The sequence below is a fragment of the Eubalaena glacialis genome, chromosome 13, assembly GCF_028564815.1.
Source record: "Eubalaena glacialis isolate mEubGla1 chromosome 13, mEubGla1.1.hap2.+ XY, whole genome shotgun sequence".
NCBI lineage: Eukaryota > Metazoa > Chordata > Mammalia > Artiodactyla > Balaenidae > Eubalaena > Eubalaena glacialis.
Window position 1 is genome coordinate 87,833,629 of NC_083728.1, and position 14,900 is coordinate 87,848,528.

General features: G+C 58.6%; 2 protein-coding genes and 1 pseudogene across 6 annotated transcripts; 2 read left to right on the top strand and 1 right to left on the bottom strand.

Moving 5' to 3' along the window:
* Positions 1-248: 248 nt before the first annotated feature.
* LRCH4 (leucine rich repeats and calponin homology domain containing 4) lies at positions 249-12,210 on the top strand. The gene is made up of 18 exons (XM_061207840.1): positions 249-520; positions 4,001-4,145; positions 4,305-4,431; positions 4,627-4,732; positions 8,399-8,535; positions 8,655-8,770; positions 8,911-9,010; positions 9,257-9,347; positions 9,441-9,517; positions 9,626-9,687; positions 9,796-9,912; positions 10,026-10,094; positions 10,189-10,292; positions 10,424-10,507; positions 10,729-10,814; positions 10,956-11,093; positions 11,186-11,263; positions 11,587-12,210. The coding sequence occupies exons 1-18, from the start codon at positions 301-303 to the stop codon at positions 11,782-11,784; spliced, it is 2,055 nt and encodes a 684-aa protein (XP_061063823.1). The 5' UTR covers positions 249-300; the 3' UTR covers positions 11,785-12,210.
* Positions 7,249-7,838, bottom strand: LOC133103519 (dihydrofolate reductase-like; annotated as a pseudogene).
* Positions 12,211-13,051: 841 nt separating the features above from the next.
* SAP25 (Sin3A associated protein 25) lies at positions 13,052-14,822 on the top strand. Of its 5 annotated transcripts, none has more exons than XM_061207843.1 (6): positions 13,052-13,535; positions 13,656-13,756; positions 13,832-13,956; positions 14,052-14,199; positions 14,276-14,373; positions 14,456-14,822. In XM_061207843.1, the coding sequence occupies exons 1-6, from the start codon at positions 13,306-13,308 to the stop codon at positions 14,747-14,749; spliced, it is 996 nt and encodes a 331-aa protein (XP_061063826.1). In that variant the 5' UTR covers positions 13,052-13,305; the 3' UTR covers positions 14,750-14,822. The 5 variants fall into 5 exon arrangements, with proteins under 5 accessions (XP_061063826.1, XP_061063827.1, XP_061063828.1 ...); XM_061207844.1 differs by having other exon boundaries at positions 13,052-13,451; XM_061207845.1 differs by having other exon boundaries at positions 13,052-13,451; positions 13,850-13,956.
* The last annotated feature ends 78 nt before the right edge of the window (positions 14,823-14,900 follow it).

Below are 14,900 nucleotides of genomic sequence, written 5' to 3' on the forward strand. Positions count from 1 at the left end.
TCCTGAGATTTGTGATTGGATGCGGCTGCGCGGGGCGGGCCGGCCTGGAGACTAGGCCGTTGGCGAGCACTCTATTCTAGTCCCCCTCCCTTCTCTCGCCTCACTCCAGCGCTGGAGTCTCCACCCCGCCGGCGGGTTCTGATTAGCCACTTCCGACGCGTCTCGGGATCCCGATTGGTCCGTCGGGTCCCTGAGCCCGCTTCCTCCCCCTGGAAGCGACTACGGCGGCTCCGAGGAGGGGGAGGGGCAAGGAGGGACGGCCGGTCCCGTCAGTCAGGCAGCGGGAGCCGCCGGGAGCGGATGGCGGCGGCGGTAGCGGCCTCTCTCGCCGCCGGGGGTGAGGAGGCGGCGACCACGACCTCCGTTCCAGGGTCTCCGGGTCTGCCCGGGAGCCGCAGTGCAGAGCGGGCCCTAGAGGAGGCCGTGGCCACCGGGACCCTGAACCTGTCTAACCGGCGTTTGAAGCACTTCCCCCGGGGCGCGGCCCGCAGCTACGACCTGTCAGACATCACCCAGGCTGGTGAGTGCACCCGGCTCCGAGCCCGGCCGGGACCCTCATTTGCATAGCCCCGCCCCTCGCTTGTTTCTTCCCGGTCCCTGGAGTCTGGCCCGCCCCATCACCTGGCCGTCGGAGTTCTAGAGTCTGCTGATTTGCATAAGTCTGCTCACCCCCTCCCCACTTTAAGAACTACTAGACAATGAGCGCTTTTCTCGTTTGCACGGAACACTCAAGAGTCTCTGGCCGAGCGTCGTGAGCGCCCCCCTACCCCACCCCGCTTCTCTTTATTTGCATATCTGCGCACCTGTAGAATGGTCCTGCCCCTCACCTGCTTGGCTCATTTGCGTGACCTCTTCAACCTCAGTTCTGATCGTTCCATAAAGCAGCCCCCACGAGCCCCCCCAATGACTCCTTTCTCTTTCTCCACTTCGTCTCCAACTCCTTCCCCTGTTCCACCAAGATAAGAGCAGCCCCAGGCCCCCCGCTTCCATGCGTTTGCCCCTGACAGCCCCAAGTTTCTGTTTCCTTTGCTTGTAGTCCCGCCCCCTAAGGCCGCTGACTCTCCACTCTTCCCCCGGCCAGCCTGTGGGAAAAAAGCGAATCTCCCACCTCCCCCAATTCTTTTCTCCGCGAGCTCTTCCTCCTATTATCCTTGACTCCTTTATCTGCGACTCCTCCTCCTTCTTGCGTGTGTGAGGTCACTGTGGAGCCTGTGATCTCACAGAGACCCTAGAATTCCCATTTCAGTTTCTGCTTTCCCCAGGGGGGAGGGACTTGAGGCAGTTGCTGAAAGGAAGGAAATCTTATCTCCCGGCTAGGAGTGCTGGGAAGCTAGAGACGGTCCAACTGTCCTTCCTAGTCCCCCACCCATAGGATTCCTCTAATCATGCTCCCTCCACCCTGGTGTCTGTTGACGGTAGGGCGCCGGGACTCCACTGTGACAAGTGAGTCAGGCCTCAGCTGCTCAGGAGGCAAACTCTGACCTTGGGCTGGCAGCTGGGGGGTGGGGATTGGGAGAGGGGTGGAGGACTGCATTCCCAAAGCCCCACCCCAGCCGAGCCCAGGGTGGGACTTGGGGCTGGATGAGAGTTGCCCCCCTGATGACAGTGCCCTGGGACTGCATTGCCCCCCAGCAGGTGCCTGCTCACCTGCAAACACCCTAGTGGGCACCGACACACACTCTTTCCTCGACTGTTCTGGAGAGAACCAGTTGAAACCACTCCACTTGTCTTGGGTTGCTAGGTAAACTCACTCGCCCACTCTGCGGCCAGTGAGTTCAGGGCACCCGGGAGCCACTGCTGTCCCTCTCAGTCTCCCCGAGCCGCCTAACCCCCCAGCTCCAGATTGACCTCAGCAGCTGTGTGACACTTGCCGTCTGTTCCCTTTCCCCTCCCCCTTGCTTGTTTTTTGACAAAGACCAAATGTTATTCTTTACTTCCTTAGGGCTCTGTCTGTGTGAGTGGACGCCTGGGGAGAACTCCCAAGAACTCCCGGGCCCCCTCCCAGCTCCCACCCCCTCTCCGCCTCCTCCCCCAGCATTCCGGCTCAGGGTGAAGCCCGTTCTCCGGGGAAAGCGGGACAATCCCAGCTTCCTGAGAACCCCTCTCTACCCTGCTCTCCACACAGGAATCCTCAGTCCTTTCAGGGCCCAAGTTCTAGGCCAGGTGGGTCGCTCTCATCCAGAACTCTCTCCTCCGGCCCCTCTCCCCAAGCAGGGTGCCTGTAGCTTGGGGTGGAAAGAGGAAGTGACAGGAACCCAGTCTGTTGCCCATACCCTGCTCTCCACACTTCCTCGCCCTTCAACCCTGACAGACTAAAAACTTCAAGCTCTGCTGACTGAATCACGTGGAACCTCTCCTCCTGCTTCCGCAGCTCTTTCTGAACCAGCGTTTTCCTTGCGCGTGTGTTGTGGCGCAGGTCCCTGATGTCCCTTGGACTCGGTCCCGGGGCCCTGATAGTAGGATGAATCCTGAGGTGGGGGGAAGGGCTGTTCTCACAAAAGAGAAGTGCAGCTCATTCTTTCACAGACCACATCCTGTGCCTCCTGTGCGCTGCTCCTCCAGCCCCGCTCCGCTCCCTTCCGCTCGCTCTGAGCTTCTGCCCCTGCTCCCTGGCTCGCCCCATCGGAACTTGCCCTCCACCCCCCTCATCCACATGTGCGTGCAGCACACACATTTGTGGATGCAGAGAAAGCGGGCAGGTGGAGGGGGAGGGCGGGAGGACTGCATCTCATCCTCCCACCCTCTCTGGAACTGTCTTCTCCTGTGACAGGTCTTTTTTCTGTGCACGCCAGGGTTGGGAGCAGAGAGGGTTCCTGGGGCGTCAGGCTGTCGTCTGCCCTGGTAAACACAGGGCCCAGAGACAGAACCTGACAGGTTATTTCTACTTCATTTCCTGTCACAAGACTCATTTCCTTGGGGGATATACCCCAGCTTCCCCTCCCCTCGGCTTTTGCTTGCCCCTCCGTGGAGAGGGCCCTCTAAGAAGCTCCCCCGAGTTCTGTCCCCTGGGACTTCCCCAGCAGGCCCTGGGCCCCTCGCAGTACCGGCTGAGCACAGGGCGCACAAAGCCGGGCTTGTAGCCGTCTAAGCAGCGAGAGCCTCCAGCCTGGCAGGAGCCCCGTGCCGGGCTCCTCGCGCTGGTCTAGCAAGCCACTGGTTGAGAGAAAAGGATGGTAGTAGACTCTCCCGTCCTTTCCACCCTCTCCACTCCTCGCCCGTGCCCAAGACTCGGGTCAGAGGAGCCGGTCTGAAGTCCGGGTCGGCGAGAGAGGAAGTAGAAGCAGGCCGTGGAGACTGGAAGAGGGCAGGAAGGAGGCCAGCTCTGACGAAGGTGTGCCTGGGACTCCACCTCCCGCCTCCGGCTTGGTCCACTGGCCTTTCCCTCCAGGTCCTTGGGAATCTGTAACTTCATAGTCCCTTGGGCCTGGCTTGCTGATCCCAGGGGCTGGTGAAAAACTGGTGGCCAGTGTCAGGTCTCTAGAGCCAGGCTATAATAACCCTTGGTGGAAAATAGGTAGAGGTTGGGAGACAGGGCGCCTAGGAGGGATGAGCTTTCTCGGTCGTGTCCCCCAGGGGTTGTTCATATTCTTACCTTGAACCTCCCAGCCCATCACCTTGCTAGTTCCTTTGGAGCACCAGCCTTCTCCTATGACCTTTGCCTTCCACCTCTCCAGGCATCACAGAACAACAGAAACCACAAGAGTTATAGAATCTAGCCACTCTTACAGAATAGCCCTGCATTTGTGTGTTTGAAGATGGTGTTCATGGCTCGCCCCCCTCCCCCAAGTCTAGGCTTCTCCAGCCCAGTGACTCCAAGGCCTTTGCCTTCCCTTTGCCGCTCTGGCTATGCTTGGAATGGGCTCCAGGTTACGGAAGGCTTTCTTCTCACTCTAGAGGGTTCAGGTTTATAGGTCTAATTTCTTGGCTCTGGGGAAGTTCAAGGTCTTCCTGTCCAGGGCTGTGTCTTTGCAAGCTCTCCCCTGACACTTGCTTCCCCTAGACCTGTCCCGGAACCGGTTCCCCGAGGTGCCAGAGGCAGCGTGCCAGCTGGTGTCCCTGGAGGGTCTGAGCCTCTACCACAATTGTCTGAGGTGCCTGAACCCAGCCTTGGGGAATCTCACAGCTCTCACCTACCTCAACCTCAGGTAGGGAGGCAGGGCCACCGGAGGGTAGGGGGTGGTCCTTCTCGGCCCCAAGTACCAGTGAACGGCACCCTGAGTGACCCTCCCGGTGACCCGGAAAGGACAGCGACGCTGGGAGGCCATGCCTGGAGGGTGAGCCCACTGCCCTCCTCCCTCCCACAGCCGAAACCAGCTGTCATCGCTGCCGCCCTACATCTGCCAGCTGCCCCTGCGAGTGCTCATTGTCAGCAACAACAAACTGGGGGCCCTACCTCCCGACATCAGCGCCCTGGCAAGCCTGCGACAGCTCGTGAGGATGGGGAGCAGGGTGACAAGAGGGACCGATGAGCCAGGCACTAGGGACCTTTGGGGGGCGGGGGAGGGCAGGGAAAGGAGGGATGCGCCCTAGGGGAAAAGCCGAGACTAAAGCAGGCAGCCAGGTCCAGGAGGTAGTTTCTGATGCTTCGGGTCTGTGGCTCCTTCCCTACTTCTTTCCTCATTCTAGGATGCGAGCAGCAATGAGTTGCAGTCTCTCCCCGCGGAGCTGTGCGGCCTCCCTTCCCTGCGGGATCTCAATGTTCGGAGGAACCAGCTCAGCACCCTGCCTGATGGTGAGGAAAAGGAAGAACTGGAAGGGTGTGAGGGTGTGTGTGTGTGTGTATGTGTGTGTGTGTGTGTGTGTGTGTATCTACCTTGGAGGAGTCACAGACAAGGAATCTTCAAGGAAAAATAATGCCTTAGTTGCCCAGGGTTTTGCAATGTATGAGACACACTGTAAATTATTTTCTTTGCTCTTGACCAGCAACCCTCTGAGGCTGGCAAGGCATGGGTTATTAGCTGTACTTGACAAATGTGGGGAAAGGTACAGGAAGGGGAGTGGTGAGTGCATCGGCACGCTGTAGAATTTCACGGTCAAGAGGAGCCCTCAAGGTCACCCAGTGTCACCACTTAGCGCCCACGAAGCTCTCAAAACCTGAGTCAGGTGAGGTCCTGTGCTGCCTCCCCAGAGATTCTGAACCAGTGAGCTGGAGCTCGGGCAACCCCATTTTAATGAGCTGATTGTGATGCACCCGACACTCGATAGCCTTTGCTCCAAAGCAGGCACACCTTCCTTTATTCAGCCAGCATTGTTGTGGCCGGTGTTTTAGGTGGGGACCAGGTAGATGTGAGTGATGTCACTCAGATCTGGGGCCAACTCTTAAGATTTAATGACTTAATGGGGAGAGACAAGCAGAGGGAGGCGCTAGAACAGGAAACTCAGCGCCCGTAGGGGCTAGAGGGAGCCGTGTGGCTCTGCGCAGGGACCTGGGGTAGACCTCAGTCAGCCCAGAGGTGCAGCAGGAGCTGACCTTTGAAGGAGAGTTCTCCATCCTTCTGCAACCCAGGCAGAAGCAACCCTGTGTGTAAAACACGGAGGTCCAGCACAGACGTGGTTAGAAAGGCAAGCCAGGGCTAGGTGGGAAGGCTGGGGCCATGCTACCCATGGTTTTGAAGAACAAGAGAGGGGAGTCAGGTGGCCATCCATTTTCTCTAGGCTCCCCCCAACTCCTTCTTTCCTTCTAAGACAGTAGGGGTACAAATAAGCATTTGATCAGGGCTCTCTCTGGGCCATAAAAGAGACCCCAGCAAAATGCCCTGGGGGCCCAGAGGAAGGAGCAATAAATTCCAACCTAGTGTTTAGAAAGATTTCATAGAAGAAATGACCCTTGAGCTGAACCTTGAAAGATGCATGGACAGAAAAATGGGGTTCTCCTACCTGAGCAGACAGCATGTGGAGAGGCCCAGAGCAAAGGGGGTGGAGGGTTGTCTGATATGTTTTTTTTTTTTTTTCTTTTTAAACATCTTTATTGAAGTGTAATTGCTTTACAATGGTGTGTTAGTTTCTGCTTTATAACAAAGTGAATCAGTTATACATATACATATGTTCCCATATCTCTTCCCTCTTGCATCTCCCTCCCTCCCACCCTCCCTATCCCACCCCTCTAGGTGGTCACAAAGCACCGAGCTGATCTCCCTGTGCTATGCAGCTGCTTCCCACTAGCTATCTATTTTACATTTGGTAGTGTATATATGTCCATGCCACTCTCTCACCCTGTCACATTTCTTATTAATCAACATTTGGGCTGTTTCCAAGTTTGAAAAAAAAAGTTGCAACAAATACTCTTGGGTCCATTTCTTTGTTCAGGATTAATTTCTAGAAGTGGAAGTTCTGGGTCCAAACCCAGAATATTTTGAATTTTAATTGATGTTGCTAACTTACACTCTAAAAAGGTTGTACCAATTTATAAGGCAGAAAATGCTATTTTTTTTTGGATACTTAATCTAAATCTTTGCTAACGTGTTGGGTAAAACATGTTTTAATTTTCATTTTTTAATTCTGTGAAGTTTAGTTTCTGACTTGCTAATTTTTGGTTTCTAGCAATATTCTCAATTTATTACCTCTTTGAATTTTTAATTTTAGCCATTATGCTTGATTTTAGATTATTCTTTTTTGTAAAGAGCAGCCAGTTCTTGTTCTATCATTGGAACACCCCACGCGATCTCACTGAAGATCAGAAACAAAGTTTTTTAAGGTCTCAGACCTTCTCCTTTAACCACCGAAATGATAGTCTTGTACCTGCCTCTTTACTGTCCCTGAGGAATATCCTGGATTTTTCAACTTATTGACTCCTGGTCTGAGTGAAGAGAATTTTTGTCAGAAGTGTGATATAAAGTAATTCACAGTCCCTCTTTTGATCTAATTTTAATAACTGAATGCTAGCTCTTCTGTTTATAATCCATTTCTGACCTTGGACCCATCTGCCTAGCTCCTAGCTCTATAGGCTCTGGTTTCAACTCATGCTGCCAGGGCACTCTCCCACTTTGGGCTGTCTTGGTAGATATTCTGCCCTAGGCAAGTGCTGGTCACCTATTCTTGACTCTTGATGGGCATTCAGGGAGTTACAGCAAGAAATATTTCACAAATGGTATCTGATACATCCTAGTTAAGATTAATGGAGAATAAAAGTACTTTGCTTAGAAATAATTATCCATAGATCTAAAGTCAACAAAAGTCTCTACAACAAAAACTACATAATTTTTTCCGGGGGGAGGAGGAGGCTTGAAATAGATCAGAAAACACTTTCACATTAATTGTTCTTTTCATATACTTCAAATTTGTACTTAATGCCTTTCTCCTCCTGGACATCAGAAGGAACACCTGGATATTCTGGGATATGTTTATATTTTTCCAAATCAATTTCTGGAAAAAATGTGTCACTTTCAAATTCCTGCATGATCCTTGTCACAAATAGTCTAAGATGGCCTGGCTTGTTCATGGCTTCCTTATAAACAGAACTGCCTCCCACTATCCAGACCATGTCCACTTTATTTGTTAATTCTGGTTGCTCAATAAGTTTTAGGGCATCATCCAGACTTCTGGCAAGAAAATGAGCTCCCTGTGGAGGTTCCTTGAGTTCTCTACTGAGAACTATATTAATTCTGTCCTTTAAAGGTCAATTCTTCTCTGGAATGGAGAACCATGTTTTCCTACCCATAATCACCGAATTCTGTTTACCTTCTACTGAAGAGGTTGTGGTCATTCTTTGGAAATACCTGTATTCATTCCTGAGCGGGGGCCAGGGCAGGTCCCCGTTCTTGCCGATGCCCATGTTCTGGGACACAGCGATGATGCAGTTTAGTGGACGAACCATGATAGCGGCAGAAAACACTTCCGAGCTAGCATGTCACACTGACAACGGGGATTACCTGCCAGCTTGGCGCGAATTTTTCAGAGCAGTGATTTTTATTCTTATTCTGTGTCTCGGGGCACCACTAATCCAGCTGTGCCTTTCTGAGAAGTGGAGAAGGGTACGCTCTCCTGTGGGTGGGCCAGGGCTTGGCTAGTGGAGCGCTGTATGGTCGCAGCCCCCTCTCCCCGTGCCTTTGTGCAGGGTGCAGCCCGCTCACCCTCAGCAGCCCCGGCTGCAGATCCTGGAAGGCTTTTGAGCAACGCGGTGGCACAGTTTGGTTTGGGCCCTGTGACGGACACTTGAGAAGGAGGAAGCAGCGGTGGGGTGGGAGGAGAAGACGAGGGAAGCATGTGGGGTGGGCAGCAGCTGAAGTCGGTCTGAGCGGGAAGAGGAGCAGGGAGGTGGTTCCTGGGGAGCGCCCTCAGCCAACCAGGGCAGAGGCGGCGACCCCAGGGGTGACCCACCAGCCAGAGCAGGGGGCAGAGGAAGTGAGCACAAGACCCCGCCCCGGGGCCTGCTTCTAACTCTCCCCTCACCCACCCCCAGAGCTGGGAGACCTTCCTCTCGTCCGCCTGGATTTCTCCTGTAACCGTGTCTCCCGCATCCCGGTCTCCTTCTGCCGCCTCAGGCACCTGCAGGTCATTTTGCTGGACAGCAACCCCCTGCAAAGCCCACCTGCCCAGGTGAGGACGGGCCCGAGAATGGGCAGGAGTTGGGGGCATAGGTCCCTTTGGTAGCCAAGCAGGATCTGGGAGGCCCCCCTCTCTTCCCCTAACTACCCCCCATGCGCCTCCACACCTAGATCTGCCTGAAGGGGAAACTTCACATCTTCAAGTATTTGTCAACAGAGGCTGGGCGGCGCGGGGGATCTGCACTGGGGGACCTGGCCCCTTCCCGCCCCCCGAGTTTCAGCCCCTGGTAAGTTCCAAGTGGGAAGGAAGGAAGCCCCTGGATACTTAAACCCCTTCCTAGCACCAGGGACCCCATGGTTTCCGGAGGGCGGATGACGGGGTTGCTGCCCAGAATGGGGCTGACCAGCTCTCCCTCGCTGGCCCCAGCCCCGCTGAGGACTTGTTTCCGGGACGTCGGTATGACGGAGGGCTGGACTCAGGCTTCCACAGCGTTGACAGTGGCAGCAAGAGGTGGTCTGGAAATGAGGTAAGGGCCTCCTTTCCAAGGATCATGGGGGATCTCAGCCCCAGGGGAGAACCTCTGAGCCGGGGCCCTTCGCCTGCTACCTCTAAAGCTCAGAGTGACCGGTGATGGCTGGAGTCCTCTTCCTTCGCTCGCCCAAGTGTCTCGCGGGGAAGGTCTGGCTCAGCAGCAGAGCCCGAGGCCCTGAACCCCATGGGCCCCGCGACTCCAGAGAGGCTGTCTCCTATCTCTGCATTTCTGCATTTACAGTCAACGGACGAATTTTCCGAGTTGTCGTTCCGGATCTCAGAGCTGGCCCGGGAGCCTCGGGGACCCAGGGAGCGGAGGGAGGATGGCTCTGGTGTGTAGTGGGGTCACGGGCTAGGGGCCAGGGGGGCATGGACGAGGGCCTAAGCGCCCCCATTGGCTCACTGATGCGCACTGCTCTCTCCAGCTGACGGAGACCCTGAGCAGGTTGACTTCATCGACAGCCACGTCCCTGGGGAGGACGAAGAGCGAGGTGCTGGCGAGGTGAGGGCAGCCCGCGTCCGCCTGTCCATCTACCATGAGAGAGCTGGAGGAGGGGAGCCAGTGCAGGCTCGGGGAAGCCCCTCAGCCCCTCTGCTGTTCTTTCTTCAGGAGCAGCGGCCACCAGAATCGAGCCCTGTGGCAGGGGATGGGGAGAGGGCACCAAGCAGCAGGTACCTGGAGCCAGCTGAGGCGGCGCCTCCTTCCTGTACTCCATCGCCCCGTCCCCCTGCCCTCTCCTCCGGCCCCGCTCCACCTGTCATCCTGCCTTTGTCCCGCAGACGGGAGGAGCCGTCAGGGGAGGAGAGGCGGCGCCCAGACACCTTGCAGCTGTGGCAGGAGCGCGAGCGGCGGCAGCAGCAGCAGAGTGGCGTGTGGGGTTCCCCGAGGAAGGACAGGTGTGGGCGTGGGAGCAGCTGCCCTGGCGGTGAGGCCTCCTGAGCTTCCCTGCCTCTCAGGGTTGGCAGAGCCCCGCCTGGCACTGCTGACCCCACACCTCCTTCATTTCTAGTTTTCCGAAGCTGGGGGTCAGGGCTCCTGGTGGGGGTGCTGCCGCCTCGTCCGCTCAGGCCACCTACAAGTATGTGTGCTCCTGGACTCCGCCTCCCTCGGTCCTCGCCCTGCACCCCCTTCCCCTGAGCATCCCCCCCGATTCCCCTTCTGTCTCTCCTCAGCGGCACGCCCAAGTCCAATGCCACCCAGCTGGGAGCTTCGGGGGGGCAGGGTGCTCCCACCCCCGCCTCCACCACCCAGGAGCCCCTTCCTACAGCGGGACCAGGTGGGACGGCGGCGCTGGGAGGAGGGTGTGGGCCTGTGTAGGTGGTGGGGGGGGGGGTTGAGACCTGGTGGCCTGAGGGAGGAGTAGGACACTGAGGGATGCTTCTCCTGCCCCCTGGCCCCGGCCCCCAGCGAGCGCACCTGCTGCCCGGCCGCTCAGCTCCATTCAGAGACCAAACAGCTTCCTCTTCCGTTCTTCCTCTCAGAGCAGCTCAGGTGGGTCTTCCTTCCTCCCCAGTACTAACCTGGTGCTAATCCAGCACTAACCCCGGCGCTGGGGCCGTCCCTTCGGGCCTGGGAGTTCTCTGGTCAGTTGTCCCATTGTGTTGAAAATCCCACAAGGCAGAGGCAGGCGATGTGGGTGCCAGACCCTGCGACCCGGCTACAAAGTCGATGGTGCGTAGTGGAGGCGGCCCCACACACTCCTCTGTCTCCAGGCCCTTCCTCACCGGACTCTGTCTTGAGACCTCGGCGATCCCCCCAGCTTCTGGACGAAAAGGAGGTGATGGCTCAGCTGCGCCAGGTATGAGAGGTGGGATCTGTGTGGGTGGAGCCTGGGCTCCGCGTGGCGCCTGGAGGCTCCCGGCTTCCCTCAGCCTCTTTGCCTACCCTGGTACCTCCCCTGGAGACCCTGACCTCTCCCCCTCCTTCCCCTGCCTCCCAGGTGCTTGAGTCCCAGCTGCAGCGGCCCCTGCCCGAGGACCTGGCAGAGGCTCTAGCCAGTGGGGTCATCCTCTGTCAGCTGGCCAACCAGCTGCGGCCCCGCTCCGTGCCCTTCATTCACGTGCCCTCACCTGCTGTGGTCAGTTGGGGCCCAGGCAGGAAGTAGGGGTTGGGACGGGGACTCCTGGGGCCTCCCCCTTACTCTCTTTTTCCTTTCTTACCCACCCCCAGCCAAAACTCAGTGCCCTCAAGTCTCGGAAGAATGTGGAGAGTTTCTTAGAAGCTTGTCGAAAAATGGGGGTTCCTGAGGTATGGGGGTGTGTTCTCAGGGGCCCAGGGCTGGTCTCTCCTACAAAGGGTACAGTGTCCTGGGCTCAGCGGGGCAGCCTGCATGGATGGCAGGGTTCCATTCACGGGGGGTGTCTGCTCCTCAGCGGGAAGCACATCCGCCAGCCCCTGTCCCGCATGTCTCCCCTGCATGCCTCCCTTCCCTGCACTCTGCATGTTGGCGTGGCTCTGGCCCTGGCACGTGAGGGCAGGGGGTGGGAAGGATTGTCTTGCTGCTGCTGCTGCTGACGTCTTTTGTCCTTTGTCCTTTGTCCTTGTCCATCTGTCCTACTCTCCCTTCCCAGGCTGACCTGTGCTCGCCCTCGGATCTCCTCCAGGGCACTGCCCAGGGGCTGTGGACCACCCTGGAGGCTGTGAAGCGGGCGGGGGGCAGGTCCCCCCCGCCCCTCTGGCCCCCCTCTGGTCTGGGAGGCTTCATCCTCTTCTACGTGGTCCTCATGCTGCTGCTCTGTGTCGTCTACACTCGGCTCCTGGGTTCCTAGGACCTGAAGTCACCCCTACCCCCACCCCCTTGCCCTACTTCTATTTATAAGACTCCTGTGCAAACCCCCTTCCCCACCGGTGGTGCCTTCAGCCCCTACCAAAGACACTAGTGAACCCCCCTCCCCTCATAAACACTGACCTCAGAGGCCCCACTCTGGTGCCCCCAGACCCTGGGCCCCCAGCCTCTGGCCACCCTCCTGTAGCCCCTCCCCTCTCATGCTGATGGTGCCTTTTAAGTCCTCTCCCTGCCCTGCCCTCTGCTTTCCTAGAGGGTAGGTCTTAACCTTCCTCCTTGCACCATCCCCCCCCCCCAGCTGCTATAGGGGGCTAAATTATCTATATTTTGTAGAGAGAACTCTATATTTGTAGGGGATGCAGGGGCCCAGGCTGGGTCTCTGTCTCTTGTATAAATTGTACAGACCGTGGCTGCCTGTGTGTGTGTGTGTGTATGTGTGTGTGTGTGTGTGTTTGCGTCTGCTCCTGCTGTGCCGGGGGCCCATCCCCGGCCGTGTCCCCTGGGCTCTATGTGCCAGCTTGCCTACTCCAGCATTTCCCTCTGGAAATGGCAGGTCTGTCCTTTCCTCTGAGCCTTGGCCCCCTGTGTCATCTCCCTTCTGTTACCCTCTGGCAGCTTCCTTGCGTCTCATTTGTCCCCAAGCCACGTCCAGGGTGCCCTTGACCTTTGCCTGCTACATCCTGTCAGCTCCCTTTGCCCAGGCTCCTTTAGGGTGGTCTCCCACCCTACAGCTGAGAGGAGGAGGTGACAAGGGGAACTTAACCTGGGCCCCTCCCCCTAGGAGTCCCTGTGCCAGCCCCACCACATCCTGGAAGAGGAGGGGGCCCCGGGAAGGGGCCTCCCCTACATCGCTGCTGTCATCCATGCACTGCTGGAACGGCCTTAGGGGTTGAGGTCGGGGTGCAGGGGCTCGACCCGGCGGGAACCGCAGGAACAGAGAAGACAGCCACGCCTGGGCTCTGCTCTCTAGCGAGGACTGGTGAGGGCGGCCTCGGGCCTGGCCCTGTGCCTCGGGCACCTGTCTGCCCGGGAGCTTGGAAGCAGGCTGGCCCAGCAAGGCGCGAGGCCGCCTCTGGGCGTGGTCGAGGGTCTGGGATGGAAGACTGGGGGCTGGGTGTTGTGTCACGTGCAATAAACGGAAGCCGGAAGCCCTCTAGGTTGCCCCTCAGGTGTGTGTGCGTGTGTGTCTGCGAACGAGAGCGGTGCGTGCCAGGACGGGGTAGCCTCCACGTCCGGGCGCCGCAGTTCCCTCCGGCCGTTTTCACCCTTCCGTGCGGCCCCGCCGTCCGCGCCGCTAGGGGGCGCTCGCGGGATCCCGGCGGGACCGTGCGCCACGTGGCCCGGAAACGCGCTGGACGCCTGCGCCGCGAAGCCCTGCGAGGTGGGCCGCAAGCTGGGCGCGTAGGGCAGCGCGGGCCGCTGAGGGAGGCTGCGCCCGAGTGGGAGCCGGGAGGGGCCCGGCGGGCGGCGCGGGGCCCTGACCTGCCCTCCCCCTGGACGCGGCATGTTGCCCTGGACCCCCCAGCGGTGGGGCGCGGGCGAGGAGCAGGCGCCCGAGAAACAAGGCCCCTCGGCGGGCAGCGACCCCGGCCAGGCCTGGGACTCTGGAGAGGAAGCCCTGCGGGAGCCAAGAACAACCCCACAGGACAGGTGGGCTCTGCGGGCGGCACTTGGGCGAAACCCGACGGGGGCCCACAGTGTGAGAAGATCTCAGTTGTCCCTAGCGAAGAAAGGGTATGATCAGTCTCCCCGCACCGGGCACCCTTGGCCCTGCCTTGGAAGTATTCAGACTTGGAGCGGGGAGGTGATTGCGGGAGGCTGTGACCGAAGCATCTCAGTACCGCCCCCTCCCAGTCCTCAGCCCGGGTCCCGAAGGCCTTCCTGGACCCGGAAAGAGCAGCTGTTGCCTCGGCCGCCCCCAGCCCTGGCTGCCGAGCGGTCCCCGGAAACCCCAGGTAGGTACAGGGTCTTGCCATCTTTACCCCCAAGACCCTTTTACCGACTCCTGAGCCGATTTTAATCTCTTCAAGTCCGACCCCGCCCCCCAGTTCCCCTCTCCCCCGAGATGACCTGGGAGGTGGCCCCGTCAAGGATGACCCTGCTGGCGCCACGGAACCCCAACTGTGAGGCTAAACCGGGACCTCGGCTGGTGTGGGTGAGTTGGGGGTACCTGTGGCACCAGCCTCGGGTGGGGCAGGGATGCCTTGGGAGGGGGCTGAAGCTCCAGGAGTCTTTCCTGTCCCTCCACAGGGGCTCAGCTGTGAGTCAGGCACCTCCTTCTCAGGCCGGACCTTGCACCATCCCTCATTCTGCCCTCTGTACGAGGCAGCCTCAGGCAGAGGCCTCAGGCCCAGTCTAGCAGGACATCAGAGTGGAGAGCAGGCGCCCAGGGATGCAGGTACAGCCCTTGGTCCCCTCAGGCTCCGCAGAGAACCAGTGTGGCGCTTGCCACCCTAGCAGCTTCTCCTCCCCAGGGTTCCCGGTCATGTGCTGTGAAGATGTCTTTCTTTCTGACCCTCTGCTGCCCCGTGGGCAGCGTGCTCCCCTGTACGTGTCTCAGGCCCGTCAGCAGGTGAGCACTCTTCCTGCCCTGGCCTCACCCCAGCCTTCACGCAGGGCTTGGGAGGAGCCACTTGCCTCTCCTCTCTCCTCAGGTGATGGGCTCTCTGAAGCTGCTGCTCCCACCCCCAATCATGTCCCCCAGGGTCCTCCCCACTCCATCCTCTGGCTGCTCCACCGCCTGGCTCAGTGGGCCTGAGCTGATCGCCCTCACTGGCCTCCTGCAGATGAGCCAGGGGGAGCCAAGACCCAGCTCCCCGGGGGCTCCCATGCCCACTGCTGGCCCCCCAGACCCTGCCTCTGACCACCCAGGAGCCAGTGGTGGCCAGAGCTGTTCTCACTGCACGGACCCATCTCTCCCACGGGCCCCAGACAGCCAAGGTCCATAGCCCCTCTGGGGGAGAGTGGGCCCCCTACTTCCCCAGGCAGGTTCTGTTGACAATAAAACAGTGTTGGTTTGCAAACAGGCTCCTTGTGGCAGATAGCAGAGTGGAGTGTGGAGGCAGGGATGGGGTCTCTTCTTCCACCACGGCTTTGGCT